Below are 14,069 nucleotides of genomic sequence, written 5' to 3'. Positions count from 1 at the left end.
TAATGAATTTTTATTATTTATTTATTTATGTAGACACATGCTATTACCACTCTTTACCAACTGCCATTATTTTGGCTTAGGAGAAAATGATCTTGAAAGAAGGTCTAGGTAGTTTTAACAGCTCTTTTGTGAACTTCAGATGTAACTGAATCATTTTCTAGATTTATCTGTTAAATAAATGGTCCATGAAAGTATGTACGGGTAGATAATTGATGGAAGCAAATAATCCTATTGAAACATTTGCTATTTATTTTTGATACAGTTCTTTTAAACAGACTGATTAGTTCCCTTTATGATTTCACCCTCGAAAGCACACATGATTTTGTTCTTTATCATTGTTGCATGACATTCCATTTGGCAGTTGGGCTTATTTTTAGCCAGACTATCAAAGTATTTTTCAACTGGACTGTCACTGCACTTGAACTTGGAATCTTATAACTTGAAGAACTGCCCTGGAGAAAGGAAGAAACTTATAATAAATGGGAAATTATAAATCTAGACCAACCCAAACTTGTACTGGTAATTATTCTAATTATTCTTATTTCCTTAAATGTAATATGGTTCAATTATAGTTACTGATAACTAACAACTCATTGGAATATGTGTTAATTTGTATACGGAAGATAAGGCAGCATGTTATGTGAAAGTCTTTGAAAAACTATCTGAACTCAAATTATTTTTTTCTGAAGATCTTTATAGGAAACAAGAAATTTCTTACAAAAATATTATTTTAGTTCCTTGGTATAATGTTACAGAAAAAAATTTGGAATATTGCTGAATGTAGGGATTTTAGAATTATATCTTAAGTATCTAGTATTTAAAAACTAAAAACCGTCTTGCAACTAGAGATTGCTATAATTAAAATGCAATAAAATCAAATGAAATAAGTCAAATATATTTTTCTATGTAAATATATTATCCAATATCGAATGGGTTCTTAATTACTACAATTCAATATGATTGCATTTTAAATATAAACATCTGCATTTTAAACTCACAATCAGTAATTTAAATTAAGTATTGTAGAATCTAGAATAAAAAACAGTTTTGATTACTTGTATGTTATGATCTGTGTCTACATTTTGCAAAACACAACTATAAATCAATCTCATTTGTTCTTCTTTACTAGATGAATGGAAGAAAAAAGTCAGTGAATCATATGTTATCACAATAGAAAGATTAGAAGATGACCTGCAGATCAAGGAAAAAGAACTGACAGAACTAAGGAATATATTTGGGTAAAGTTGTAAGAGTCATTATTTCTTTGTATAAGTGTCTTCAGTATTCACCTTATTTTTTAAAGTATCTGTATATTTTTTAAACCCGTAGAACCTCAGACATAAGCAGCCATGTTCTAAGCCTTAGGATGTCAGATATTTCTCTTTGACCACTCATATAGCTCTCAAAATGCAAACATAACATCTCACCTCCTTAAAATATAAATTGTAATCTGCCATCATTAAAGTTTAAAAATAAAAACCTAAAGGCTAGCCTTTGAATGCAAGCTATTGTTGATCTCAGTAATCTTCTCAGGAATTAGATCATTCTTGTAAACCATGCCGGCAATGAAAAGCAAGATTTTTCTTCCCACATAGTGGTCGCATATTGGCCACATTGTTCTCTTTGAACTATGACGGTAAGTCCAGTTTTAACAAACCCTCTGGTCTCTTGTCATTGAAAGGCTGTCCCTTAATGGAACTGAGTATCATTCTGCCCCTGAACAATCATATAACAACATATAATATTGCCTTCAGGATTTCAGTAGATTTTGTTCCATGATAACAAGAGAAAAATAATCTAAGTGTCACAACCTTGGAAGACACAAAATGTTCAGAAAAGAGGAGCAAGACCCTTATATACACAAAAAGCCTTCTGGTTAAATTGAATCTGACATTGAGAAACTAGATGCCCATTAGAGGGTCAAGAAAGTTACCTGCCTGACTAAGGAAAAGTTCCATATAGGCCAATTAGCCATGTTCATTTATAGCTGTGTTATGTAATGCACTCATGGCAAAGAACTCCCTCTATTTTACTTAGAAAACAAGTGTAAAGCAATGACCAAATGACACATCTTTAAAACAAAATTTTAGATATAATAAACATATAAATATCACATAACTGGCAAATAAAATCATCCATGTATAATATAGTTTATATGAAATTCGTCAATGGATGTAACAAGGCTTTCACAAGTATTCAACTTATGGTTCAAAAAATAGTTGATTCTCTCTATAGTTTGGCCCAGGATGATGAACTCAACACTGACACTTGTGATGAGATACCACTGATCTGACTTTTGCAAGTAGTATCACATGTTGAGATATGGAACTACATTTGAAATTCCTGTAGAAATATAACTGGCATGTTAGTATAGTAGAATTATAAATATGTATTTGTTTTGTTGGAAAAGTATGAATATAGAACTTAATCATAAACATCTAGCTCTTATTGACTTAAATAAATATGCTAAATGAAAAATGATTACATTGAAGAGATTTTCCTCAACTTTTAAAGGTCAAAGCCTCAGTTATTTAGTATTATTTTTTAATTTAGAAAGTATTGAGCACATAGGTCAAGGCTAGCTTAAACTAGATGTATCCAAACCTGAATATTAGGATTAACAATGGATTTAAAATGTAGGTTCTTTCTCATACCACATCGACAACTACAAGCTGTTTTGACAACTGCTATAATGGACTTTTCTTGTGTTTCTACTAAATGCAACAAATGTGACCTTCTTTTTTCTGATTAGCATTGGGGGTGAGATGCAGGAATCTGTGTCAGGGAGCTTACAGTCCAGAATTTGTTGAGTGCCAGCTCGTATTCAAGTGTTGTTCTGCATACATCAAATACAAGACATTATTTAATCTATAGTCATATGTAGATTGTTGTCATTTCATGTGTGCCAAATAATATTAACTCTGGTGGATGATAAACTAAGGATTAGAGACAAGGCAGTAGGAGTTGTCAAGTCACATGGTCAGTAAATTCTGGAATGTGATTTGTGTCAAGGTCTGCCTGACTCCATAGATAGCGCTCTTCCTACCATACCCTGCTTACAAAAACAAGATTTAGGTCCTGATTTATTCATTGATTTTTGGAATCATTGTAGATAAAAAGCATAGTTAAGTAAAGGTGTGTAGGCAAGAATGAATGAGTACCATAGAAAGTTTAGGAAAAGTGAGAAAAAATAATGTCTTCACCATATTATCTGACTTGAGTAAGAAAGCTATGTGAATCAATGTAAGAATTTTGGAATCATACAAACATGGTTTTAAATACAGCTTCTTCTATTTATAAGCTGTATATCCATGGATATGTTTTTTAATCTCCTTAATCCTCATTTTCATCTATAAAATGAGGTGAATAATAATCACCTAACAGGATATTTTCAAAATGAGGTAAATTAAATACTAAGTACAGGGCCCAACACATAGTAAGCATTGAGTAGTTGGAAATTTCTATTGTCATGATTGATTGGATAAATAAGGACAGTTTGAAGGATAGAAGACTTATCATAAAGTGAGAGTAACAAATAGCTTATTAAAAGTTAGAAAGAGTGAAAGTTTTTATGAAGAGGATGATTTCAAAATTAAAAATGTAAAGTATTAGCACAATTTAGGAAGATGCCGAAATCTGAAATATAGCTTTTAATGATTTTGATTGAAAGGGATTTGAAGAATTTTGAGACTAGAGTATTAGAAGGCTAATCAAAATGGCTATCAAATTTACTGAGGATAATGGTGAGACATTTTTGGAGAGAAAGACCAATAGCCTGGTGCTGATGACATTAAAGAAGCTACAGAATGTGATGATAAGGAAGCTGAGGAGAGGATTATCCAGTCTAGAATGATGTTTCTGCAACAACTAGGGGCCTCTTATGTTAATGGAGATGGAGACTGTAGTACTTGCTAAAATTTTCGATTCCATGACTCCACCCTTTATCATGTGAATCAGAATCTCTGGAGATGTCTTCCAATAACCTGAATGTTTAATAAGCTCCCCAGATAAAACTATGCATAATAAAAATGATACTTCTAAAGTTTGAAAACTATACTTCTAGAAAGATATCCAAATTGCACTGAGAACTCTTTGCCTGAGGTGATATTAGTGAAGGGATGAGGAATATGGGAACAGAAAGTAAGCAACTGATGTGGTCTAAAGAGAGTCAAGAGAACCAAAAACAAGCAAGCAAAAACAGAATAATCTGCTTTTGTCTGATTTCGTCAAGGTAGAGAGCATAATCTGGGAGAAAAAAGTGAATTGCTTCCAGGGCAGAGTTCTAAGGATTTTCTTTTCTTTGGAATAAAATGATGGATGAAAGAAAGAAAAGAATAGTGTGCTGAGAATGTAAATTGTCTTACTCACTCATTCACAAAATTTTAAAGGTAGTTGGGAAGATCAAACCTAACACTTTATGAAATGACATTTAAATGAGTATCTAGAGCATTATAGGTGCTAAATAAATGTTAGAATCTCATTACTCACCCTTATTCATTTGTCTTATAAAGAGCATTCCTGTGATAAACAATTATGTTATGTTGCCTGACATCAGCCTTTCTCTAAACATTTAGATAGCAAGGAGACTGTATACAATGCCCAAAAAGGAACATTTAAACTAGCATCAAACGTAAAGGATCACTGATGTAAACAGTTTTTCATTTGCTAACCAATTTCTTTATGGCATTCCCGGTAGATGCTAGTTTCATTCATTATAAGAGATTTTTCACCACATAATACACCATTGCTCTATCAGCTCGAATACACAATCTTCCTGGCATAGCTTTTACCCACAACATAATAAACAGCAATATAGTGCTAAATGTAAGACAGAAAGAGCTAAATAGTTATCCTGCTTATGCCAATTTATAGCAGCTTTGGAATGGGAGCTTGATGTGGGAAAGAGGGGAAATGGAAATGGAATGTTCTTTCATCTTCTGCTATAAAGTTGCATTCACTCGTAACTTTGGACATTTGTTTAGGTAATGGATTGGTGACAGGAAGAAATGAAGAAAAAGAGAAGGCAGGAGGAGAAAGAAAGACAGAAAGGGCACCTTAGAGTACCATTGTCTGACTATATCCTCCTCTGTGCTGCCTCTAATCTTTATCAACATAACAGCACTTACTACATGGTGTTGTTTTTATCCATTTATAGGTCTATCTCCCCACTAGTATATGTGTTCATTAAAGGCAGCTTTTTTTTCTTATTTAGCCTTATTTATATTTGTACGTATTTGTAAAACAAACTAATAACTTAGGGCTTACCATATGCCAGAAATGCTTCTACGTATCTTTTTATGCATCAGCTTATATAATCCTAATGGTGTATATGTAAAGTGCTTTAGCACAGTGTCTGGCACATGGCAAACCCTCAAAAATGTTAGTTAACACTTAATCATTATTGTTTATGTTAACAACTCTCTGAAGTAAGTGTTGCAATTGCCATGTTATACCTGGAGAAAATGAGGCTAATCAAATTAAACTGGCTTGAACTAGATTAAACAATTTGTATGATTTACCTAGGATTGCATCCATCTATATTTGATTTCAAAATGTATCATATGCATAATCTTGGTTATGAATATTATACAACCTTTTTGAAAAAACTATGGAAGTGATGGCTCTCCACATGTGACTTCAATTGTTTTCAATTAAATTATTTTGTTTCAATAGTTTTTATCATAATAAAATTTAAGACTATGTTTTGCTAATTTCATTGTCAAGCCAAATTTGTATCTGCTTAATCTATAATATGAAATTTAAAACCATGAGAATACTCCAGAAAAGTTATAATTTTTCTTTTTCTTTTTCTTTTTTTTTTATTATACTTTAAGTTTTAGGGTACATGTGCACAACGTGCAGGTTAGTTACATATGTATACATGTGCCATGTTGGTGTGCTGCACCCATTAACTCATCATTTAACATTAGGTATATCTCCTAATGCTATCCCACCCCCTCCCCACACCCCACAACAGGCCCCCATGTGTGATGTTCCCCTTCCTGTGTCCATGTACTCAATTCCCACCTATGAGTGAGAACATGCGGTGTTTGGTTTTTTGTCCTTGCAATAGTTCGCTGAGAATGATGGTTTCCAGCTTCAACCATGTCCCTACAAAGGACATGAAGTCATCATTTTTTATGGCTGCATAGTATTCCATGGTGTATATGTGCCACATTTTCTTAATCCAGTCTATCATTATTGGACATTTGGGTTGGTGCTTGGTTCCAAGTCTTTGCTATTGTGAATAGTGCTGCAATAAACATACATGTGCATGTGACTTTATAGCAGCATGTTTTATAATCCTTTGGGTATATACCCAGTAATGGGATGGCTGAGTCAAATGGTATTTCTAGTTCTAGATCCCTGAGGAATCATCACACTGACTTCCACAATGGTTGAACTAGTTTACAGTCCCAACAATGGTGTAAAAGTGTTCCTATTTCTTCACATCCTCTCCAGCACCTGTTGTTTCCTGACTTTTTAATGACTGCCATTCTAACTGGTGTGAGATGGTATCTCATTGTGGTTTTGATTTGCATTTCTCTGATGGTCAGTGATGATGAGCATTTTTTCATGTGTCTTTTGGCTGCATAAATGTCTTCTTTTGAGAAGTATCTGTTCATATCCTTTGCCCACTTGTTGATGGGGTTGTTTTTTTCTTGTAAAATTGTTTGAGTTCATTGTAGATTCTAGATATTAGCCCTTTGTCAGATGAGTAGATTGCAAAAATTTTCTCCCATTCTGTAGGTTGTCTGTTCACTCTGATGGTAGTTTGTTTTGCTGTGCAGAAGCTCTTTAGTTTAATTAGATCCCATTTGTCAATTTTGGCTTTTGTTGCCATTGCTTTTGGTGTTTTAGACATGAAGTTCTTTTCCTTTTTTTTTTTTTTCAGACGGAGTCTCGCTCTGTCGCCCAGGCTGGAGTGCAGTGGCGCGATCTAGGCTCACTGCAAGCTCCGCCTCCTGGATTCACGCCATTCTCCTGCCTCAGCCTCCCAAGTAGCTGGGACTACAGGCACCCACCACCACACCTGGCTAATTTTTTGTATTTTTAGTAGAGACGGGGTTTCACTGTGTTAGCCAGGATGGTCTCGATCTCCTGACCTCGTGATCTGCCCACCTTGGCCTCCCAAAGTGCTGGGATTACAAGCATGAGCCACCGCGCCTGACCCAGAAAAGTTGTAATTTTTAAACACTATGACATCAACATAATCCAAAACAACTTTTTTGGCATTGAGTAGATACATCTTGGTCAGTAATTACAGTGCCTCGCTTTAAAATTGACTAGGTTTAATTATGTACAAAAAAGTGGTCAAAAGAATGCTCTGTTCCATTAAATAGTCACAATGTATAGAGTAAATAAAAAAATGTTTTCTGAGATACACCTTTTTGTACCTTTTCTCTATGAAAAGTTCATCTGAGGCCTGTTGCATTCCACTATACTCATCCTTAAAACAAAATATCTTCTAAAATTATTGCACTATAGCCAACTATGAAATTTGGCTATTATAAGATGAATAGCACTGGAAACTTTTCAAGCTGATCTTATTTAAGAGGAGTAGACCCTTTCTGTCAAACTACTAAGTAGGATATTGAAGGGGAAATGTCATCTTATAATTAACATAGAATGAAAATATCATTTGGCATGTTTGGTAGTGTGTTTTGCCAATTAGCGACAAAACAAAAAATAAGAATCGTCAACAACAACAACAAAAACCTCAAATCCAAAAGGAAACAAAGAATTCATAATGCCCTAAGGCAGTCTATTTCTCTAATTCTTTTCTTGTTTGTCCAGGTAAAACTAGTTAAGAACCATAATTTTACAGGAATATCTTGTGAAATCATTGAGAAGCAACTTGACCTCAATCTCTCTCTGCCTCTCTCTCTCTATCTCTCCCTATTGTTCTCCCTCTCCTTCTCCATCTGTAGCTTGCTATCTTTCTATCATTTTCTCTCCCCCTTACCCTTCATCTCTTCTTCTTTTCCATCCTGTACCTCCATGATTCCTTCTTTCCTATCCCTGTTTTGAAGAGCAAAACAATACAAAAACAGTAAAAATAATATCAATGCCTTAATAGAAATAACTATTATAGCAGTTAATATTTATAAAAGCTTTACAAGCTCTAACTTATTTACACTTCACAACAATCTTATAAGATAACAATAATTATGCCAATTTTATCATATCTGTCACTCTAATTGTTTATTGTATGAATGGCTGAATAAATGAATATACTTCACAGTATTAGTTTGCAGATTTTATTTGCAAGATATCAAACAAATATATTTCTGGATATTTCTTGGAGATATATATTAGAAACAGATCTTATTGATATAGTCTGCTTCTATTGTTTGGAGGGCATGGGGCAGGGAAGAATCTGCAATGAATAGGCAAGAAGTTGCAACTAGCCATTTGAAACTTAAATGATCAATTTGGGAAACTAGACAACCCATAAAAAATCCTTACCTTCTTTCTACATTCTTGGCTTTCCCCTACGTTTTAACCAATGAATTAGCTTTAAAATGTATCTACCTGTCTGAATACCTTGGAGAGCAGTGTGTTACTTTTTGGCCAACTGTTCAAATGTTACATTTTAATAAGTTCCCACTTGTGGTCATGTTAGATATCTTCTTGAAAGGATGAGGTCATGAAAAAGAAGTTTAATTGGATCACAAAATTGCACACTTTTCTAGGTAAAAGGTAAAGGCTAGGAAAAGAATTCATTATGCTACAAGAAAGAAAGTAACCTTTGGGTACAGAACTATCATTTTTAATGATTAAGAACAGCATTTACTATTAGAAATATATTCATAATAGTGGCTTTATTTTAATTAGGAACTTCATTCATGCCCCAGCATGCACTATGAACTCATTAGGATATGTTAAGTTACAGTGTGGCATGGCAGGTGATGAAAAATGTAAGGGGAAATTAAAAAATAAATTGAGCTTAGGGTATTAGAATACATAAGTGATGCTCAATTGGCAGTGAATTTGACATACACAGTTACTTTAGAAGAGGCAAAAGAAGAGAAAATGGAATTTCTCTCCTAGGAATGATTGCTTAAATATCTTGAATATTTTAATTACATGTTTCAAAACAGAAACGTTTGACTAGAAGTTAATGGGAAGTGAGAATTAGGATTCAAATATAGCCCCCAAAGTAACTCTCATTTTAAAAATGTACATTCCAGTTATTAAAGTTGAGCTAAAAATTGTACTATTAAAAATCACACTTGACTGCCAAATATTATAGGAGTCTATTCTCTGTTGATTCATTTTGTTGACATTAAGAGAAGCTGCATGAGTTCAAGGAGGATATAATTCAAGAGGAGAACAAAAGCAACAAGCAGCGGCTCAGTTTAAAGCAAGGAACTCTTTAGGACTCTATACTGAGTCACTTATAGATGGTAAAGTCTAGTTCAAGATTCAGTTAGCTGAGGAACAATTGTTGAATAAAGAGTCATTAATTTTGCTTTCAATTTTATTTATGTAAATAATAAACATTCATCTAGTGCCTTTCTTTTTTAAAAATAAAGCAATGGACCCTGGCATCTTGTATTTTCTGTTTATTCCATGTTCATTTGTTTTGCAAAGCTGATCAGAGTATTAGATATCAGGACGAACACAGCAGTCAATTTCAGGATTTTATCTAGTATGTGTATTTCCAGGACTGATGCATTCAAAGGATCCGGGATTTAGTGAGTAGTTTATATCAAGGAGACTCTTGAAAACAACCTGAAGTGAGCCTTAAGAGCAGAAGTGAGGTGTATAGTAGGTGTTTAGTAGGTGTTGTGCCAGACTTATTGAATGGATCATCAAATTTAGATCACAGAATAAGAAAGCAATTGAGTTTACCCTCTCAAATAAAGTGATTTTCATCTCAACTTTAACTTTTTACCCTCCTTTGCATTTTTCATTCTTTGAGTCTCTCCACTGTTGAAAATGTAGTAATATTAAAAGTTTGAGAGATCAAGTTTAAATAAGAGAATCTCATGTGCAGTTCTGTGTTCTATGTATAATTTAAACTTTTCAGAGCACCTTGATGAATAAAAATTATGTATACATAGAAAACAGACATCTGAAAGTAAACTCATTTCACTCACACACAACATCTCACATAATATCTACAGAGAAATTCAGGAAAATCCTTCCAAAAAGAAAGGTGGGGGGAAGTAGCATCTGATAAGATATTGGAAAAAAGAATATAATCCCAATGTATTACAACTTCTGCCTGAAGCAAAGTTCTCTTGTACTCTGACTGGGTCAGATTTCACAGATAAAGGTCTAAACTCTGGTAGGGTACTCTGATATAGTCCCTGGTGAGAAGTGGAGTGATTCTATTAATGAAATCCTTGTCTTTGTCTGAACAAAGACCATTGCCCCAGGAGGGCCCTTGAGAGCCACAGGTAGCCTTTCAAAAGGAATGTAAAGCTAAAATTCTCGACCTCTTGAGGTCCATGGTGCTCCCAGGACATTTTTCAGTAGAAATGAGATCATATCCTTGGCTTCACAGGTCAATTTCAAGCTGCCTCCTGCCTATTTAAATCTCTAGCAGCTTTAGAGAGATAGCATAGTCTTTGGTGAGTGAGCCAAAGTTTCATATCACTTGTAAAGTACTTACACTTGAAAGGTACTATAAATTCAGAACATTATCATCAAGGCATCCAGTTAAGAACATCAAAAGCTATTGGAATTTTAAAATAGAAAAAGAAAAAGTGCTATTCTCCAGGGTACTGCTAAAAAGAGAAAGGCTCTAAATCCAGGGTCATTGAAGAACCTCAGTGAAATGCTTTAATTAGAAATGGCAAGCCTTGTGGCTTATTTTCACAGCCATGGGAATGCAGTATTCCCAAACTTTTTTTACCCTCCTACCCTTCTTGCTTTCTGTGTTCCCCTGCAGCAAAACACATAGACATGCTTACTAATACTGGGAAACACACCTCAACTTGCTTTGGAAAGCCTTTTGTGGAAGTACAATAAACTCCAGTGTTTATAAATGTTAATAATATAAGAAGGGGGTTCAGAATTTCATGAAGATAGTTAAGAATTTAACTCACTTCTATCAGCAATTTCCCTCAGCTCAAAAAAATACTGCAATCAAAATCATTTCTGATGAAAATGCCACTGTTTGAAATGTCTACTTATAATAAAATGAGCCTACTTATAAATGATAGAGCTATTTATGGTATGGCAGTAACTTCACAAAATAACATGATTCTTAGAAATGTGTGGTCTTTGGCCCAGCCTGGCTTTTAAACCCTCAAAGCCAAATACATTATGGATGTCTTGGAAGAAAGTAAACTAGGTACTTGGAACACACTTGGAAATGCAATCACAGGTCACAGAGGTCTTCTTTGTGGTTATGACTTCAAATAGTAGAGGTATTCAGCGGAGCTGAACTCTACCTTTCAAGCTAGGTAGATTGGATTTTTCTCTTAAAGTTTGTAGGAAATCAGTGTCCATAAATAAAAAGGGAATGAAAACTGTGACTGGAAACTGAGAATGTTGATGGACAATGATTCAGCTCTGAGCTGCTTCGGCTTTTCTTCCCTGGTCTTTCTATTGTCCAGCAAATGAAACACACTATAAAACCACAAGAAAAAAAAACACAAAGTATTGGACTGGGGGAGGAGAGAGAGGCCTTGTGATCCTAAGAAAAACTATGTAACCAGCAGCCTAAGCAAAACAGGGAAGGATGCACATTCTTCTGAGCTAATCATAATGAACTTAATGGCAAATACTGAAAGAAGAAAAAGCTTTGGAGCTCTTCTGTAGCAATAAACACCTGAGAAAATGCAGTTTTTCAATATGTATGTCCAATATTGTATAGCAATACCTGTTATGTTTTGCTGTTTTCAAAGTGGAAAAAATCATTTCATCAGTGTGGTAACCCTTGAAAGCCTCATTCTTATAGTTATACCAGGATTCAAATTCTATCATGACTCTGCCTTTTAAGTAGTTTGTTCTTTTTTTCCAACTTGGGCAAGTTATTTAACCTATTTAAGCTTCAATTTCTTCAATTATAAAATGAGTAAAATAATATATGTGACAATATGCATGACTTTGTGCTGTTGTGTCCGGAATTGGTGGGTTCTTGGTCTCACTGACTTCAAGAATGAAGCCGCGGACCCTCGCAGTGAGTGTTCAGTTCTTAAAGATGGTGTGTCCGGGGTTTGTTCCTTCTGATGTTTGGACGTGTTCCGAGTTTCTTCCTTCTGGTGGGTTTGTGGTCTGCTGGCTTCAGGAGTGAAGCCGCCGACCTTCGCAGTGAGTATTACAGCTCTTACCGCGGCGCATCTGGAGTTGTTTGTTCCTCCCGTCCGGAGTTGTTCATTCCTCCCAGTGGGTTTGTGGTCTTGCTGGCTTCAGGAGTGAAGCTGCAGGCCTTCATGATGAGTGTTACAGCTCATAAAGGCAGTGCGGACCCAAAGAGTGAGAAGCAGCAAGATTTATTGCAAAAAGCGAAAGAACAAAGCTCCCACGGTATGAAAGGGGACACAAGCAAGTTGCCATGCTGGCTGGGGCAGCCTGCTTTTATTCCCTTATTTGGCCCCACCCACATCCTGCTGATTGGTCCGTTTTACAGAGAGCTGATTGGTCCGTTTTGACAGGGTACTGATTGGTGCATTTACAATCCCTGAGCTAGACACAGAGTGCTGATTGGTGCATTTACAATCCTCTAGCTAGACCTAAAAGTTCTCCAAGTCCCCACCAGATTAGCTAGATACAGAGTGCTGATTGGTGCATCCACAAACCCCAAGCCAGACACAGAGTGCTGATTGGTGCATTTACAATCCTCCAGCTAGACATAAAAGTTCTCCAAGTCCCCACCCAACTCAGGAGCCCAGCTGACTTTGCCTAGTAGATCCCACGCAGGGGCTGCAGGCGGAGCCGCCTGCCAGTCCCACGCTGCGTGCCTGCACTCCTCAGCCCTTGGGCAGTGGATGGGACTGGGCACCGTGGAGCACAGGGTGGTGCCCGTCGGGGTGGCTCAGGTTGCCTGGGAGCCCACAGGGGTAGGGGGGTGGAGGGGCCTTGGGCATGGCGGGCTGCAGGTCCTGAGCCCTGCCCCATGGGGAGGCAGCTGAGGCCTGGCAAGAATTCAAGTGCAGCGCGGGTGGGCTGGCAGTGCTGGGGGACCTGGTGCACCCTCTGCAGCTGCTGGCCCAGGTGCTAAGCCTCTCACTGCCTGGGGCCGGCGGCACCAGCCTGCGGCGCAGAGTGTAGGACCCACTAAGCCCACGCCCACCCAGAACTCATGCTGGCCTGCGAGCACTGCACACAGCCCCAGTTCCTGCCCACTCCACTCCCTCCACACCTCCCCACAAGCAGAGGGAGCCAGCTCTGGCCTCGGCCAGTCCAGAGAGGGGCTCCCACAGTGCAGTGGCAGGCTGAAGGGCTCCTCAAGTGCAGCCAGAGTTGGCACCGTGGCCTGAGGAGGTGCCGAGAGCGAGTGAGGGCTGCTAGCACGTTGTCACCTCTCACTGTGGTGAGGAATAAGTAAGATTAAGCGCTTACTACAGTATCTGGCATGTGATATGCAATCAAAAAATGATTATTGCACTGTTGTTACCATTGCCAACTTCACTGTGAATATACAACTTTCTTTTTGAAGTATAACTCTTGGGATAATTTTAGCATCATTTTTGTTGAGGCTTAGAAAATGACACCTCAAAATGAAGGCCTTACAAGCAGCCTTAGAAGCCAAACTTTCTCTCTGACCTTCTCCTGTCCTCTTGTCTCTGGCCCCTCATTTTCCCCAGAGGGTAGCCATAGAGACTAGAATCCCTCTCCCCTCAAGGCAAGTCATAGAAACTAGAACTTACAGAGTTATTCCTGTATCTTTGAGTCTTCATTCTGAAGGCTCTTATGTCTTGTATCTCTTGTGCCTTTTAAAACTATGATCAAATATATTTTATGCCTTTTCTTCTATTAATGTCCCTTTTGTCAGTTGATTTCAGCAAACCTTCAGAGAGGCAAAGGGGAAGGTCTTTCTTGGCCCCTATAATTTCATGCCATATTTGACTTTTCTTGGCCTTTTATATTTGACAACAATTTTCTGATTT

At 36.7% G+C, this 14,069-nt stretch overlaps 1 protein-coding gene across 7 annotated transcripts in view; it reads left to right on the top strand.

Annotated features, from left to right (window-relative positions):
* The first annotated feature begins 389 nt into the window (after positions 1 to 389).
* The window catches only part of TNNI3K (TNNI3 interacting kinase), a 304,916-nt gene continuing 291,236 nt past the window's right edge, over positions 390 to 14,069 (top strand). For 6 of the 7 annotated variants that reach the window (XM_009459335.5, XM_016922083.4, XM_016923540.4 and 3 more), the window contains exons 1-2: positions 390 to 519; positions 1,130 to 1,238. In XM_009459335.5, the coding sequence (XP_009457610.2) occupies positions 480 to 519; positions 1,130 to 1,238 (149 nt within the window). In that variant the 5' untranslated portion in view covers positions 390 to 479. The remainder of the gene's footprint in view (positions 520 to 1,129; positions 1,239 to 14,069) is intronic. The other variant, NM_001204797.2, reaches the window with a different exon arrangement.

Source organism: Pan troglodytes, chromosome 1, assembly GCF_028858775.2.
Source record: "Pan troglodytes isolate AG18354 chromosome 1, NHGRI_mPanTro3-v2.0_pri, whole genome shotgun sequence".
Lineage (NCBI taxonomy): Eukaryota > Metazoa > Chordata > Mammalia > Primates > Hominidae > Pan > Pan troglodytes.
This window is presented reverse-complemented; position numbering and strand designations above follow the sequence as displayed.